At 38.6% G+C, this 16,414-nt stretch overlaps 6 protein-coding genes and 1 non-coding gene across 7 annotated transcripts; 4 read left to right on the forward strand and 3 right to left on the reverse strand.

Moving 5' to 3' along the window:
* Nucleotides 1-292: 292 nt before the first annotated feature.
* Nucleotides 293-3,349, reverse strand: AIP5 (Aip5p; the record flags this gene model as incomplete). The annotated part of the gene is made up of 1 exon (XM_448680.2): nucleotides 293-3,349. The coding sequence occupies one exon, from the start codon at nucleotides 3,347-3,349 to the stop codon at nucleotides 293-295; it is 3,057 nt and encodes a 1,018-aa protein (XP_448680.2).
* Nucleotides 3,350-3,732: 383 nt separating this feature from the next.
* tG(GCC)7 lies at nucleotides 3,733-3,803 on the reverse strand. Its single transcript has one exon. It is a non-coding gene; the product is annotated as a tRNA-Gly (tRNA).
* Nucleotides 3,804-4,509: 706 nt separating this feature from the next.
* ATG18 (phosphoinositide binding protein ATG18) lies at nucleotides 4,510-6,027 on the forward strand (the record flags this gene model as incomplete). The annotated part of the gene is made up of 1 exon (XM_448681.1): nucleotides 4,510-6,027. The coding sequence occupies one exon, from the start codon at nucleotides 4,510-4,512 to the stop codon at nucleotides 6,025-6,027; it is 1,518 nt and encodes a 505-aa protein (XP_448681.1).
* Nucleotides 6,028-7,120: 1,093 nt separating this feature from the next.
* Nucleotides 7,121-9,238, forward strand: ROG3 (Rog3p; the record flags this gene model as incomplete). The annotated part of the gene is made up of 1 exon (XM_448682.1): nucleotides 7,121-9,238. The coding sequence occupies one exon, from the start codon at nucleotides 7,121-7,123 to the stop codon at nucleotides 9,236-9,238; it is 2,118 nt and encodes a 705-aa protein (XP_448682.1).
* A 1,156-nt stretch (nucleotides 9,239-10,394) lies between these two features.
* Nucleotides 10,395-12,176, forward strand: CYB2 (L-lactate dehydrogenase (cytochrome); the record flags this gene model as incomplete). The annotated part of the gene is made up of 1 exon (XM_448683.1): nucleotides 10,395-12,176. The coding sequence occupies one exon, from the start codon at nucleotides 10,395-10,397 to the stop codon at nucleotides 12,174-12,176; it is 1,782 nt and encodes a 593-aa protein (XP_448683.1).
* A 299-nt stretch (nucleotides 12,177-12,475) lies between these two features.
* On the reverse strand, nucleotides 12,476-12,979 carry SPC2 (signal peptidase complex subunit SPC2; the record flags this gene model as incomplete). Its single annotated transcript, XM_448684.2, has 1 exon — nucleotides 12,476-12,979. The coding sequence occupies one exon, from the start codon at nucleotides 12,977-12,979 to the stop codon at nucleotides 12,476-12,478; it is 504 nt and encodes a 167-aa protein (XP_448684.2).
* A 21-nt stretch (nucleotides 12,980-13,000) lies between these two features.
* IMD4 (IMP dehydrogenase IMD4) lies at nucleotides 13,001-16,317 on the forward strand (the record flags this gene model as incomplete). Its single annotated transcript, XM_448685.1, has 3 exons — nucleotides 13,001-13,022; nucleotides 14,190-14,636; nucleotides 15,203-16,317. The coding sequence occupies 3 exons, from the start codon at nucleotides 13,001-13,003 to the stop codon at nucleotides 16,315-16,317; spliced, it is 1,584 nt and encodes a 527-aa protein (XP_448685.1).
* Nucleotides 16,318-16,414: the final 97 nt, after the last annotated feature.

Below are 16,414 nucleotides of genomic sequence, written 5' to 3' on the forward strand. Positions count from 1 at the left end.
AAAAGTGTGCAGAGACCAGGTAAACCCCATCTGGGATCATACTGTAATTAAAGACAGTGGGAAGAACAACAGTAGCTCGACTTATGTCCCCGTAGTAGCTGGTCCCTAAAGGACATTTTCTAGTGTTTAGCAATTCATTAGAACAATGGATGGGAGGTATCTTACATTATCAAGGGATGACCAATGAATCATATAGTATTTGAGTAACAAGACGTGTGCTGGTTGTTATATGCCTTATTCTATATATTCTTAGCTCATGCAATATCGTGCGAGAGGTAATCACACTTTGCTTTTAAATACTGTTATAAATAAGATCGCGTAGACCGTAGTTTTCGTTGACTTCCTCGATCTCTTCCCAGTTACCAATAATGTCGTCTCTACCTCTTACAACACCTGGCAGCGTTCTTCCACGACCGTACGTTTTCCAAACTTTACGTGCTTCGTCGTCCGTACCAAGATCACGGTACTCGAACTTGATTCTGTTCGCAGTGAGTATGGTACTCAAACGATTGGTACGTGGTATCATGTGGAAGCCACCTCCGGCAAGGGATGTGTATATGTAAACAGGTAACTCTTCGTTGGCCTTGATTATATCACTGGCTTTGATTGTATTTTGCGGCGTTTCTTTCACAACTGCTTTCTTTTTAGATGCTGGCTTATCGAATGAATCCAATAACGCATTGATCTCAGAGTCATCAACAAAGTTTAGCTCTTCTAGCAATTTGTCTGTCTCATCCAAAATATCTTGAATACCTCCAGAATTCTTGGCCGTTACGTTGTCCGAAGGTGATTGAACATCAGCTGAGTGCTTATGTTCTTCTGGCTCTTTTTCTTCCTGATCTCCAAGATCAAGACCCTCTATTTCATCTGCTGTTTCCTTCACATCTTTCTTGGGATCAACAGTTGGCACACTAACATCCGACGTTTCTATCTCATCTAATGCTTCCTTTAGTTTTGATTCGAGATCAATTTTAGGAACCGTATCATGTGTTTCTTTTTCATTTCCGTTGTCATGTCGAGAGGGTAAATCGTCCAATATAGATATCACAACTCTCTTTTCCGGTGTTTCATTGTTTTCAGTCATTATCTTCGAAAGAACATCACCATCCCCCTTTTTGACAGGATCTTCATTATTTTTGTCTTCATTGAATTCATTTAGATCTTCCTTCTCTTTAGGCAAATCTGAGTCCGTTTGAGCGTCATTGTTAGGGATTTCAGCAGTAGTGTGCATAACATTATCCTTTACTTTGAGTTTCTCTTCTGTGAGATCACTTACATCATCAGCCAAGGTAGATGCTTCTTCATCCACTTCATCATTTAATTTAATTAGCTTTGCAGTAGATTTGGGTTCCTTATCCATTGTTTCATCTTGTTTAGTCTCGTTCATTGTATCTGATAATGTATCTTTGGCTTCAAGTACCTTCAAATTGGAGGGCTTGTGGCTATTTTCAGCACCAGCTTTGTCGACTGTTAACGACTCTGCAGCTTTGTCTTCCTCTTCATTCACTTTTGAAACTTCATTCACATTATGCACTTTAGGAGATTGTGTAACAGCCTCAGTACTCAATGATTTCTCTGGGGTATCTTTCAGATCCTCTGACTTTTTATCAACAGGGCCATCATCTCCAACTTCCTCAGCTTCGCTCTTTTCGTTAATGCGATTATCCAAATGTGCTTCGATAGTAGATTCGGTCTTCCTAGAATCCTTTAATTTGTCTTCTTTTTTCATTGCATCTAATGAAGTCTTCTTTGGAGATTCTGCTTGAGATAACTCCTCAATTGGCTTTGAAGTTGTGTGTAGTTCTTGAACATCAACCGTTTTTCCATGATTTACACCTTCCTTGAGAGGCAAATCTTTATTTACATCGGCAAGAGAAGGTTTAACTGCAGACACAGTTTCTAAATTTTCTTCTAATACATCAGTTTTATTACCAGTAGGCAATAAATTACCCTCGTGCTCTTGTTCTGTTTCACTTTCCAGTGCTGGCTCCTTTAATGCTTGTTTCTTTGATGAAGAGGGTGATGATGACACTTTATTTTCTGGTTCTAACTGCCCTTTATTCATGTCTTCTTCCTGTTCCTCTGGCTCAGATTTTGTTTCTTTTGATTTACTATCATAGGATTCCTGTTGTACTGATTTAATTTCATCAATATTAGGCGAAGCTGCTTTCATCGTATCATCATTCAGATCGGGAATTGTATCTGAAATCGTAACTTTATTATTATTTTCCTCTGCCGTCAAACTGATTATTTCCTTCTCTGATCGAGACTGTGTCGTTTGCTTTTCTTTAATCTCTGCATTGCTTTCACCTATCTCCTTGATAGTTGTGTCTGAGATACTTTTTTTATCAGCATCCGATTCATTTGCTATTACAGCATCCTTAACAAGTTTTGAATTAGTTTCAGGTTTAATCAAAATATCTGCGTCAGCTTTGCTTCCTTTCTCGATAGATTGCTTCTCACCTTGGACATTATCCTGATTCTTCTTCAGATCATCTGATAACACGGCTGTAGATGGTGATTGCTCCTTTTCTGTTGCTAGTTCATTAGATATACTTTCATTTTTTTCATCAGCTGTCTTTTCAGTCAGAGGTTTAGCTTCTTTATCAATCGGCTCATAAGCATTCGTTTCTTCTACATGTGTTCCCACAACCTTGTTAGCATCAGATGCTGATTCAGCACTTGATTCAACTATCTTGGAACTTAGGCTCTGCTTTGCCGTGTTGCTTCTCTTCATTCCTTTCACCACAGGTTTCTTCTTTAAATTCTTAGATGCCTTACTGGTGTCAGAGGAGGAATCCCTTCCATTAGGTACTGCTGAGCCATCAACAACGTTTACATTTATATCCTCATCAGTTTGCAGATACTCTTCAATACCTACAAGAATTGAATCTAAATCAGAACTTTTCCTTTTGATCGAGTCCCTCTCTAATTTAGAGAGACTTACTGGCCTTGATTGTTTAGAACCCTTCTTCTTAGGTTTTCTCTCTATGGCTAGATTTCCAGAACTTGAATCAAGATCACTAACCTTCTGTGCATCAATCTTTTCAGGGATAGTATCGCCTGTTTCTGACACGGATTCATCGATATCCTTTCCCGGTTTATCCTCTGTTGGAATTTGCTGTTCTGGATCAGCGACTGTATCCACTACCGGCTTGCTATCAGTTGTAGTCACTTTCTTCTTCTTCTTCTTTTTATTCTTCTTCTTTTTAGTTGTGGTCTTGGGTGCTTCCGACAACAATTGTTCGGTAGCATTAATCATTTGATCCAGGTCCATTTCTTTCCCACCATTGTTGCTAGTATCCATCTTCGAGGTTTCCACATCGCTCATTGTCGTAGCTCCATCCATTTCAAAGAGACCAACTATAGTACTTTAATCTCCTCAATATTAATGTTCAATTTCAATTTAAAGGACAAGAGAGTAACAATTGGCACAATTGAGTTCAGCTCAGGCCACAAATGAATCGTTGTCTATAAGCCAATTTATGGATAATATCTGTAGGGATAGCAAGAAATGAGCTAAAAAAAAGTTTATTAACAATAAGAAGGTCGAGTGAGATCCTCAAAAGGTCATGACAAGGGTTGCAATCTTCGAGAAATTGTCGATCTGATTTTGATTGTCCTAGAACAGTTGGGCTTGTCACATAACGGACGGGGATCGACTATGTTCCTAGAAGATTCTCATTTTTCCTATTTAAGGATAACAGAAAGATAAATGGAAAAAAAAGAAAATGCGCAAGCCCGGAATCGAACCGGGGGCCCAACGATGGCAACGTTGGATTTTACCACTAAACCACTTGCGCTTGAACTTGTTGGAAACATAAGTTGGGAAATTCTGACTATAGCGTCAATATTAAAATTTAGTCAGAACTCTATATATCCGCCATATGTTGTAATAACTAGCAGAATCTGTTTGGTAATATGTTTCCCTTGAATATTAGTGCCAGGTTTGTTAATTATTCTGTTTATCAAGCATGGTGTAATGGAGAAATGTAATAGGTTTTGCAGATGTGTACACAGATCAAGTACCAAGACAGGGGAGGTATATTTAATAGGCAGTGAAAATTGTATAGAGAGCTAGGCAATAATTAGTTACTAATAAAAACACTGACTGGTTGTTTCAGATATACATAGACCAGAACTTGTTAACACTCGAATTGTAGTGTGAACTATCTATAGTCCGTTCGCTGGTACTTTTCTAGGTACAAGTAACCGGAGATGAGCTGGAAAAAAAAAGCTGATTCTGTAAGTAATAGTAGCTCTATGGAGCTCAACAGATATTTGACGTTATTACTAAGCATATCCGTTCTTGGCGCTCATACGAAGCTCTGTACCACGTTCATGCATTGCAAAACCTAGTTGGCTTAACCCATCATTACCAATCACAAATTGAAAATCTTTAATACTATCAGAAGCGTCAAAAGGACTCCTACAATTATAAGAAATTAAGGGTAACACAATATAAACGATCACTAAATACAGGTAATTGTTTCTCGTATCTTTGGAAGTATGCCTAATAAAGCAGTATCGATATACTACTTGAATTTCAATCAAACAGGAACATGCATTTCTATGGGAACATCAAATGGGTTTCTCATTTTCAATTGTGCGCCCTTTGGTAAGTTCTACTCTGAGGATTCAGGAGGATATGGCATCGTGGAAATGCTCTTTTCTACATCTCTGTTAGCATTGGTTGGAATAGGTGATCAGCCGATGCTATCACCACGAAGGTTAAGGATAATAAACACAAAGAAACACTCCATCATATGCGAAGTGACATTTCCTACCAAGATATTAAGTGTCAAGATGAATAGATCTCGGATTGTAGTGGTGTTGAAAGAGCAAATCTATATATATGATATTAACAACATGCGTCTATTACATACCATTGAGATTGCCCCAAATCCCGAAGGTCTTGTGGCGTTGTCATGTAACACCGACACTAACCTGCTTGCTTATCCGTCACCACCTAAAGTAATAAGCTCCGATATAAATCCAAATGTGAATACGAATACAATTAACATAGCTAGAAGTAAAAGTGAGGAACTGATAGCGAACAGCAAGGATAATAATCTTCAGAATAAGTTTGGAACAACTCTTGAAGGTCAACAAAATATTGACGAAGATAAAGCCGCGAATGGTTATCAAGTGGATCAAAATACAGACACTGCAGAAAATGACATTAATAGTGGTGATGTTATAATATATGATATGAGTACATTGCAACCATTGATGGTAATAGAAGCCCACAAAGGTGAAATTGCTGCTTTAAATTTTAGTTTTGATGGCTCACTAATAGCCACCGCTTCAGAAAAGGGCACTATTATCAGAGTGTTTTCTACATCATCAGGTGCTAAATTATATCAATTCCGAAGAGGTACGTATCCCACCAAAATATACTCATTGAGCTTCAGTCAAGACAATAGGTTTTTATCTGTTACTTGCTCAAGCAAAACAGTACATATATTCAAGCTTACGAAGACAGGAGAGGAACGAACGAGTGGTGGAGCAGATGATGCAGATAGCGATGATAGTGGCAACGAGAATGATGGAGATAATAACTCCGTTGGTAACGGTGACGTATCAAGTTTGTTAAGTGACAATGATATAGAGAGTACAAGGGAACCGTATGTGGACGCATCTAGGAAAACAATGGGTAGAATGATAAGAAACTCTTCACAGAAGCTATCTAGGCGGGCAGCCAAGACGTTGGGACAACTGTTCCCAATCAAGGTGACATCCATACTAGAACCTTCTAGGCATTTTGCATCATTGAAACTGCCAACCGATTCAAACATTTCTGGAAACGTTAAGACTCTGTGTTCCATTGGGAATGAAATGGAAGTAGATAAGGTAGAATATCCAGAATTGTTTGATGGACAGGATCAAGGAGACAGGACAAAAGTAACAATGCTACCCATCCGAGTCATATCTTCCGAGGGATACCTTTACAACTATGTTCTCGATCCCGAACGTGGAGGTGATTGCCTCTTACTATCTCAGTATTCAACAGCCATAGACCAATAGTATAAAAATTCGACATTACTTTTTTAAAGTCCCAATAAGCAATTGCAAAACCAGTTTAAAAAGAACAAACTGGCGCCCAAATATGTAATTCTGTAGATATAATCACATATACAATATAGATGATGCTTTCCACATTACTGTCATAGCATACGTCAAAATGAGACTATTTTAAGAAAATGATTTTCGGTTTTAATATTGCTGTTCCCCTTATCACTTTTGCTATCGTTGTACAGGAATCCTTACACTGCAATTATTTGGGATGTTTAAAGCAACTATCACCGGTGATGAGAGCCAACGAAACTACGAACAACCATCCAGGTCACTTTTACAACACTTTAACAAACTAGCTATTGGCATTTCATCACTACTGCTCTGGGTGATGTTCACACCTCCCCCGCAAAAAATAAGATTGACTCGATGGATGGGATTTGAACTGTTCGATGATCTTTCCTGCGATGATCTTTCAGAGGACCCTTTGTTCATGGCATGGCGAAGATAAGGTGGAAGTGCTATCAACGATAACGCATTGCCTTTGACTGAAAATGGAGGCAGGGCTGTTGCGTTCTTATATTTGCACTGCAGTCGTCTTCATTGTCCCTAATCTAGTAACATTTCCTGCATTCTTTTTGCCATTTTTTTCTTCAAATAGAACAAAAAACCTGATCTAGTCTTTTCTTCATATATTACTATCATTATCATATGCTATGTTAGCTTGATGCTTTTTATTGATTGATTTGAAGCTTGCTCTCCTAAACATTTATCCCCGCATTGCTTGTGAATCAGAGAGAAGTGTGCAAGGAAAAGCACTGTGATTCCTTCATAAAGATACTTAACAAGCTGATTCTAAGAGTACTCAAGGAAGAGTCCAAGCAAAATATATTAACAAGCTGAAATATTAACTTTTTCTTTTAGTTTGCTAGCACTAGCTGTGGTCTTATATAACTGTTGTTTGTTGTTGATCAGAATAGAGCCATCTATTCACTATTTTTAACAATAAATTAACATAAAAGCTACAGTATTAGATGCGAAAGTGAGCCGAAAATTCAAAGTAACTGTAAAATCGACCTAGAGGCACTGATTTGAATATACATGAATGACTTCACCAGATCAGGAGCTACTATTTGACATTCAGGTCGACAATGATAGAGATGGCGGAGTGGTTTTATTGAAGGGATGTCCCGATGAGGCAGCTTCTGTGTTACTGTCAGGCAATATAATGCTTTCGGTGAAGGAGCCGATACGTATAAAAAATTTATCGCTGAAGCTATGTGGGAAACTCAAGCTAAGATTGCCTGACACTAATAACAAGAGAGAAAGGTATTATAGGAAAGTGTTTTTTGAGCACGAATGGAACTCGTTTGACATACATGGCTGTACGACTTCTTCCTATAATTCTATAGGTCCCAATGGATCATTAGTACATGGCGCCAATGATGATCAAAATAAAACGATGAAAAGTCTTGTATGCAGAGGTGCAAAATCGACTACCTCTCTGCATAATATGGCATTTGACAGCACAAGCTCCAAATACTATACACTTATAAAAGGTAACTATGAATTACCTTTTAATATCGTTCTCCCTGGTACTCTTCCAGAGAGTATAGAAGGGATACCTGGCGTGCTATTGACTTACAATCTAATAGCTAACCTCGAACAAATGAATCCAACAGCTACTATATTATGCCAGAAGCATCTTAGAGTGATAAGGACACTCTCAGCAGATACCGTGGAATTATCAGAAAGTGTTTTGTTTACCAATACATGGCCCAAGAAGGTAGAATATTCTATATCTGTTCCAACAAAAGCGGTAGCTATTGGATCAACAACGCCTGTGAACATCTTATTGGTCCCATTATTAAAAGGGTTAAAATTAGGATCCATCCGGATGACACTAATCGAGAAATACTCTTACGGAAGTAAGAGTGATCCCAAACAGGTAGAAAAAGAACGTAAAGTTACTCAAATGAAAATACGAAACCCTTTAAAGGAGCTAGCCAGAAATGTAAATTTCCAAGACGATGAAGATAATTCAGAATTTAAAGATTCTTGGGATCTTCAAGCATATCTAAAGATACCACCAGATTTGATGAAATGCTCTCCTGATTGTTTTACCTTGGAACGAATCAAATGCCGCCACCAAATTAAAGTTGTTGCTTCTTTAATTAATCCAGATAACCATATATCAGAACTGAGAGCAACATTATCAATTCAGTTGTATGTGTCGCCTTACATTGAACTTTTTACAAAACCATACAATTCACTATATGTCACTGTCGAGGGTGATGAAAACTCATTGAAGAAAGAGCACCGGTGGTCTTCAACCCCTTTCAATCAAGATGATAGAAAGATATTCATGAACAGTGGGAACAATGCCAAGATTAATTGCACCTCGTTGGCTCATAATCGCAGTATGAATGGATTGATGGCTCCACCGAATTATGAAATGCATTTCTATGATAAACTATGCCATGATACACCTGTGGGAGGTTCAGCATTGCATAGTCCGATTCATATGACTAATGACTCTATCATTAGCAATGAGGATAGTTTACATAAATTAGACGGCACGTTAAGAGATTTACATTTAGAAGATCGGGATTCAGACTATTACTCAAACATGAATGGCTTGTCTTTGCCTACATCGGCAGGCGAATTCAATAAAATAGATGAAATCCAAGAGCTACCTTCTGATATCAACCTTTCTTATTTCTCAAACGACTACATACTAAAAGATAGGGATGCGGCTAAGTGCTTAAGCCAAAGTAGTAAAGATAGCAATCCCGATCTAAGAAAATTTTCTCGAGTACCTTCATATGATATGGCTGTTTTGACACCTACAATTGATGAGGAGTTACCACCTGTGTATTCAGACAATCCTTCACCCGTAGTGAATACTCCACAGAGTAGAACAGCAAAATCGTTTACACATGAGAAGCACCATCCAGGACTTCATATGAACCTGGCTAGATGCAACAGTGCAGGCCTTGGTACGTCAAGACCATGGCCAAAGTCTACATCTCCGGTTGGCAAAGGACCATTGGTTAACATGGGGATGGAGTTCAACACTTTACAAACTAGGATAAGCACTAGATCAAGATCAAGAACAGTACATTCAGTGGCAAATGAGAAAAGCTCAAGCCCCTTGAGTCTAAGTCCTCGTCAAAGGTCTACTTCCTTTGTGAGTATACGGAATATACTCAACAAACGATAACAATCACTCTTCCCCCTTCATTTTGTTTTGTTATTTCTATCTACCTATGTACAATATATAATGATTTTAACGAACATTAGCGTTTTTGCTTTATCAATTGATTGTATGGTTACATTCAGCCACTTTGTATTAGTTGTATAGACTACACCAATTCTAACCGTTAGTTCATCATATCAACATTTAAGGACTCTGCGTGAGAGACGATCGCTTAGCATTTATCAGAGTAGCCAATCAGTTTCCTGGATTTATGGAGATTAAGGTACCCATTTGTCCACTCTTGTATAGTAACTAATTGAGGTCTTGGACAGCACACTTGATAGCTAAGTCAACCACTATCATAATATCTTGGAGATAACCACCCCCCACTCTCTTCACCAGTGCTATTACTTCTTCCAATCATCCCACTCCCCACATTTCCGCATATAATAGCTCTGATCCTTATAGGTGAGGCAATTAGCGATGGATTTATCGGGACATCTCCTTGCTAGTCATCATGAAGAGTGGGATATAACCAGGCAATATATGTACCATTCTCCTATAAGTAACTCGCTCTATAAGGGTCATACACAACTTAATAACCATTTCTGGGGCTATTCTCATCGCAGCTCTTCAATCTGCTTTCCAGTTGAAGGGATGACTATATGTGGGATTTCGTTCCCCGACGTATAGTTTCCCCTAAGGGCCAAACTCAAACTATCGTGTTTAAGCCATGTATAACTTATTGGTCAAATTAGTTCACTAAATGTTATGGACTTGTATTGGACAGCATGATGTCATAGTAGATATATGACGCGGGATGAATATATGTCATAGCGTTGCAAGTATACAGTGAGGATCGTTTTCACGTAGAGATTCAGCTATTGAGGATCGCTAGCACCGACCGTTAATCTAATGGACTCTCCTTTGTCTATTGACATCCGGTTTCATCCCACTTTTTAGCTATTTTGCTTATGCGCATTCCTGATGTTATATTCTAGTAATTGCCAATGGTTTGTGCAAGACCTCCAACCTCAAAAATATATATAAGACCTTGCTGAGATCTTATTATAACACTCTCAATTTTAAGTTCTCCTCTAACTTCTTTTCATCCATCAATTGTTTATATTCTGAACTTTATATAGTATAAGGAAAGTATCAAGACAGAAAGAAAAATATAATGCAAAGGTACATATTTAAGACACCACATTCCAGGGTGCTACGATCTTTACCAAGACATGCCATCAATTCCACAACAAAAAGAGGTATTGTCTCGACGAGGAGCTCTTTAAATAACCAATTCTTCAACTCCGAGAGACAAAGGAAGAGTTATAAATGGTTCTGGAGTATCGGGTTGACAGTCGGTCTGACAGCAGCAATTGCTGATAATCTCCACAACAAAAAAGATATTTATAATGATGCCAAATTTGACAGTTCAAAACCCAAAATTTCACCCAGTGAAGTTATAAAACATAATACACCGGAGGACTGCTGGGTAGTCATAGATGGCTACGTTTACGATTTAACCAATTTTATTGCTTTGCACCCAGGTGGTCCGGATATTATAAAAACGAATGCTGGGAAAGATGTAACTGCAATCTTTGATCCAATCCATCCGCCAGATGCCATAGAAAAGTACATAAAACCCGAACAGCATATTGGTCCCCTAGATGGTAAATTGGATGCAGAGTACATATGTCCACCTTATGCGCCAGGTGAAACCCCAGATGATATTGCAAGAAAAGCTGCTTTGAGAGCTAGATTACCACCTTTGAGCTCAATTATGAACCTATATGATTTTGAATACTTAGCATCACAAATCCTGTCTAAACAGGCATGGGCATATTACTCTTCTGCTAGTGATGATGAGGTCAGTTACCGTGAGAACCACAATGCATACCACAGAATTTTTTTCAATCCAAAGGTTCTTGTTGATGTCAGTAAAGTCGATACCTCTACAGAAATGCTAGGCCATAAAGTTGATGTTCCATTCTATGTTACCGCAACAGCATTGTGTAAACTAGGTAATCCAAAAGAAGGTGAAAAAGACATCGCTAGAGGATGTGGTCAAGGACCAAACAAGACTCCACAAATGATTTCAACGTTAGCTTCCTGTTCTGTTGATGAGATTGTAAATGCTGCACCATCAAAAGACCAAGTCATATGGTACCAACTATATGTTAACTCTGATCGTAAGATAACTGAAAACTTGATAAAGCATGTCGAAGACTTAGGCGTTAAAGCTATATTTGTTACAGTTGATGCCCCAAGTTTAGGTTCTAGAGAGAAGGACAAAAAGGTTAAGTTCAACAATACTATGAGTGGACCAAAGAGCATGAAGAAATCTGATGTAGGGGAATCAGAAGGTGCCGCTCAAACCTTGTCTAAATTTATCGATCCTTCTTTGTCCTGGCAAGACATCAAAATACTAAGAAAGAAAACTAAATTGCCCATAGTTATCAAAGGTGTGCAAAGAGTTCAGGATGTCGTTAAAGCTGCAGAAATAGGCTGTAATGGTGTTGTTCTATCGAATCATGGTGGTAGACAGTTGGATTTTGCTAGGGCTCCGATTGAAGTTCTTGCTGAAACTATGCCTGTCTTGAAGGAGAAGAAACTGGACAAGAACTTTGAAGTATTTGTAGATGGTGGTGTTCGCCGTGGTACTGATGTGATAAAAGCACTATGTCTTGGGGCATCTGGTGTTGGTCTGGGTAGACCATTTTTGTATGCCAACTCCTGTTATGGAAAGGATGGTGTGCAAAAGGCGATTGATCTATTGAAAACAGAGATTGAAATGAACATGAGATTGCTGGGTGTTACATCCATTAAGGACATGAATCCTGAACTATTAGATCTTTCTTCATTGCATGGTAGGACTGTCAATGTACCAAAGGATTCGTTGTATGTTAATGTTTACAACAAGCCTGAGCTAGCTGAGTTCTTAGACGATGCCAGCGATTGACTTTGAAATCGATACATTCATTTATTCTTAAGTAAGTATAAAAGTATCACTATTAATATAAGTGAAATTGATGGAATTAATCTATCAAGTATGTAAGAAGTATTTATCATAAATTATTGAGTATTAGATTCCTTTTTTTTTTTAATAGAAACAAAGAAAATATCGGAATTTCCATAATCTGCAAGCTGTCTTCAATTGCGTTAGTGATTCTCGTAATATAATCGACTCATGTGAAAACTGGATAGCTTTGATGTAATCCTCTTCAAAATGCAAACATAATTTTTCTATCGTTTCGAGTTTCATTCATCCTTTTCTGATAGGTGCTTGCTAAACCAGTTATATACAAGATCGCCTTGCAAGAAACCCTTTTCAGTAAACACTTCAGTTATAGGAAGCACCAACTCCAGCTCTTTGTTCTTATTATTTCTAATAACGGTTACCTTGTAGTTAGGATCAGTCTTGCCGATTGACGTTATAACCTTGATGTTCTCACCAGAGGTCTTTTTGCCGTGGTAGATGGCGTTCTTGTTCACAGTCTTCTGGTAGACCCAGTACACCAACGAGAGAGCAAAATACAAAACGGTGAGGATCAATTGGTAGTGCATAATCTCTTTCTTCTCGAATTTCTTGTCCAGCAGGAAACTTCCGACCGCAATTGCGGCCATTGTGTAGCCAAGCGCAAGCTTGATATCCAGAGCTGTGTGGTCTTCGCGGTACCCTAGCCTAGCGAACACAGAAGGCAGCAATTCATCGAGCGCTTTCTGTGCTTCTGAAGTCGAATAAACGTTGATACTCTTAGACATTTGTGGATTGTGTGCTGAGGAATGAGTAGAACTGCTGCTGTTGGTAAGTACACCCCAGGTATACTTGTAGTAGGTTGCCGACCATTGAAACATGAGGTATCCCTGTCCAATACTATGGGCTACATGGCCCAGCATGTTTGGTATACTGTGCGCTGGGTATACCGATGGGGTTTTCCAAGAGTTCGCAGCTCTATGTTACTGTGATGAGTCCGGGTAAAGTTGGAGGTGTGGTCCCCCAGATGGCCATATACTGGTATACGTACATATCATATGACATATATTCGTGTGTTATTATATCACGTACCACGTCATACCATATGATCAATTTTTAATATAATTGTATACGAAAGTATAGAGGTTTGGGTTTTAGGGCCTTTCAAGTTTATTTCAAGATTGTTTCTTTAGGCCCTGTATTGCACTGATTCATCAAACCATACATTGCTCTCGGCTTTGAAACGATGCCCTATCTGGTCGCTTTGTTTCTTTTTTTCCCTCTCTGTCCTTGGGCCTTGTCATGGTACCCTGGACTGGATACCCATTCATCGACAAGGCAAAGAAACCGAGCATCAGTGCTTGGGCGTATGCCTGGCAATTGTCCCCATCTGGAAGGGACAGCACCTGATATATTTCTTTCTTTTTTCCGGGACTGGTGCAAGCACTAACAGAGCAGGAAGTTAAAGGCATACTTTGTCTTACTGGCTGGGGAGAATCGAATCAAGGTTCTTCACTAGAAGGTATCGTGGGAGTGTTAGTAGCTCCCTAACAAGTAGCCGTACAATGATCTTTCGCTTTGTCTGGCAAATTTTGAAAAAAAAAAAAAAAAAAATTTTTTTCATTCAAAGCTCATCGCGAAGCTCATCGCAAAAAAAAAAAATGTATAAATAGGCATCATGAATACCAGACATCTGGTAGTTTCTTCAATTGCAATTGGTGTTCATGTGGGTGGGAAGAGGGATTGGGAGATGATCCGGGTTGGATTGATTCTTTCTTTCATTCTTATTCTTGTTCTTGGATAAAAAAAAAAAGAATCGGATAAAACATTTCTTGTGGTCTTTTGGTTTCTTTTGAAAGAATTAACTGAATAAATAACAGGAAATCTAATTAAAAACATAACACTTTCTTTTGATCTGAATTAATAAAAGGAAAATACATTCAGGACAAAAAAAACTAATAATTAAAAGGATGAAGGTTACTAAGCAATCTGTTAAAGTTAGAGATTACACTACTGCTCTAGAGTACTTGAAGACCATTGAGAGAAAGGATGGTCTTTCTGTCAGTGAGTTGATGGACTCTATGACTAGAGGTGGTCTAACTTACAACGATTTCCTAGTTTTGCCAGGTTATGTTTCTTTCCCATCCTCTGTTGTTCAGTTGCAAACTAAGCTAACCAAGAAGATCACATTGAACACCCCTTTTGTTTCTTCCCCAATGGACACCGTTACCGAAGCTGAAATGGCCATCTACATGGCTCTTTTGGGTGGTATCGGTATCATCCACCACAACTGTACCCCAGAGGAACAAGCCTCTATGGTTAAGAAGGTCAAGAACTTCGAAAACGGTTTCATCAACTTCCCAATCGTTATTGGCCCAGAAGTTACCGTCGGTGAAGTCAAGACCATGAGGGAGGATTACGGTTTCTCCGCTTTCCCAGTTACAGGTATGTTTTTTTTTTCACCACATTCAAAATTTTGTTTATGATTGTAATTTCAATCTAATCGCAAAATTCAAAGAAATAACTTAAAACTTTGGATTGTACTAACAGATAGCATATGGCATCAATTTTTTAAAAGCCAATAATGTTTAAAAGTTTCAAAATGGTGAGATATAAGAGTTTACTGGAATACTTTTTTCTTCAATTGAAATGATGATTAAACTTTTAATATTATAACTTTCGTTCTACTGACTGCGATCAAACGATCTTGTAGAAAACTTTTATTTGCTGATTTACAAAGAAAAGAAAAGGAAATAGAGACTCATTATCATCATCACGCTGATTTATGCATATTGATTTTAGTCTAGGTCATGCCTGCTATCTGTTTAACATATGATCCACTCTTTAAGAAAACAAAATTGAATTTGTTTTTACTAACATTAATGGTTTTTACATTATACTGTTTGATTTCTTTTCAATTGCATATGATAACTAGTCTCGCAATGCTGGCTACTTGCTGAAAAGAATACTTTAATTGCAACAGGATAAATGTACTCCAATCATTGTTTTAGCTGAAGGTAAGGTTGGAAGCAAATTGCTAGGTATAATCACCTCTCGTGATTTCCAATTTTTGGAAGACGATAGCATGAAGGTCAAGGACGTCATGACCACTGAATTGGTTACCGGTAAGGCTGGTATCACTCTTTCTGAAGGTAACGAGATCTTGAAGACTACCAAGAAGGGTAAGCTTTTGATCACTGACGACAACGGTAACTTGGTCTCTATGTTGTCCAGAACCGATTTGATGAAGAACCAAAACTACCCATTGGCTTCCAAGTCTGCCACTACCAAGCAATTGCTATGTGGTGCTGCTATCGGTACTATTGATGCTGACAAGGAGAGATTGAGACTATTGGTTGAAGCTGGTCTTGATGTTGTTATCTTGGACTCTTCTCAAGGTAACTCCATCTTCCAATTGAACATGATCAAGTGGATTAAGAAGGAATTCCCAGAACTAGAAGTTATTGCTGGTAACGTTGCTACCAGAGAGCAAGCTGCTAACTTGATTGCTGCTGGTGCTGACGGTTTGAGAATCGGTATGGGTTCCGGTTCCATCTGTATTACCCAAGAAGTTATGGCCTGTGGTAGACCTCAAGGTACCGCTGTTTACAACGTCTGTAAGTTCGCTAACGAATTCGGTGTTCCATGTATCGCCGATGGTGGTGTTCAAAACATTGGTCACATTACCAAGGCTTTGTGTCTAGGTGCTTCCACTGTTATGATGGGTGGTATGTTGGCTGGTACCACTGAATCCCCAGGTGACTACTTCTACAGAGACGGTAAGAGATTAAAGGTTTACAGAGGTATGGGTTCTATCGATGCCATGCAAAAGACTGGTAAGAAGGGTAATGCTTCTACTTCTCGTTACTTCTCTGAAACTGACAGTGTCTTGGTCGCTCAAGGTGTCTCTGGTGCTGTCGTTGACAAGGGTTCTATCAAGAAGTTCATTCCATACCTATACAACGGTCTACAGCACTCTTGTCAAGACATTGGTGTTCAATCATTGGACTCTTTGAGATCTGAAGTTGACAACGGTAACGTCAGATTTGAGTTCAGAACTGCATCCGCTCAATTGGAAGGTGGTGTCCACAACTTGCACTCTTACGAAAAGCGTTTGCACAACTAATCGGAATAGTTTATCATTCATTTGACTTACACTATTCTACGCTAGCCGATATGTCGTTAAGTTTATCGGTTTCTTAATATTTTATATTTAAACAATT

Source organism: Nakaseomyces glabratus, chromosome K (genome assembly GCF_010111755.1).
Source record: "Nakaseomyces glabratus chromosome K, complete sequence".
Lineage (NCBI taxonomy): Eukaryota > Fungi > Ascomycota > Saccharomycetes > Saccharomycetales > Saccharomycetaceae > Nakaseomyces > Nakaseomyces glabratus.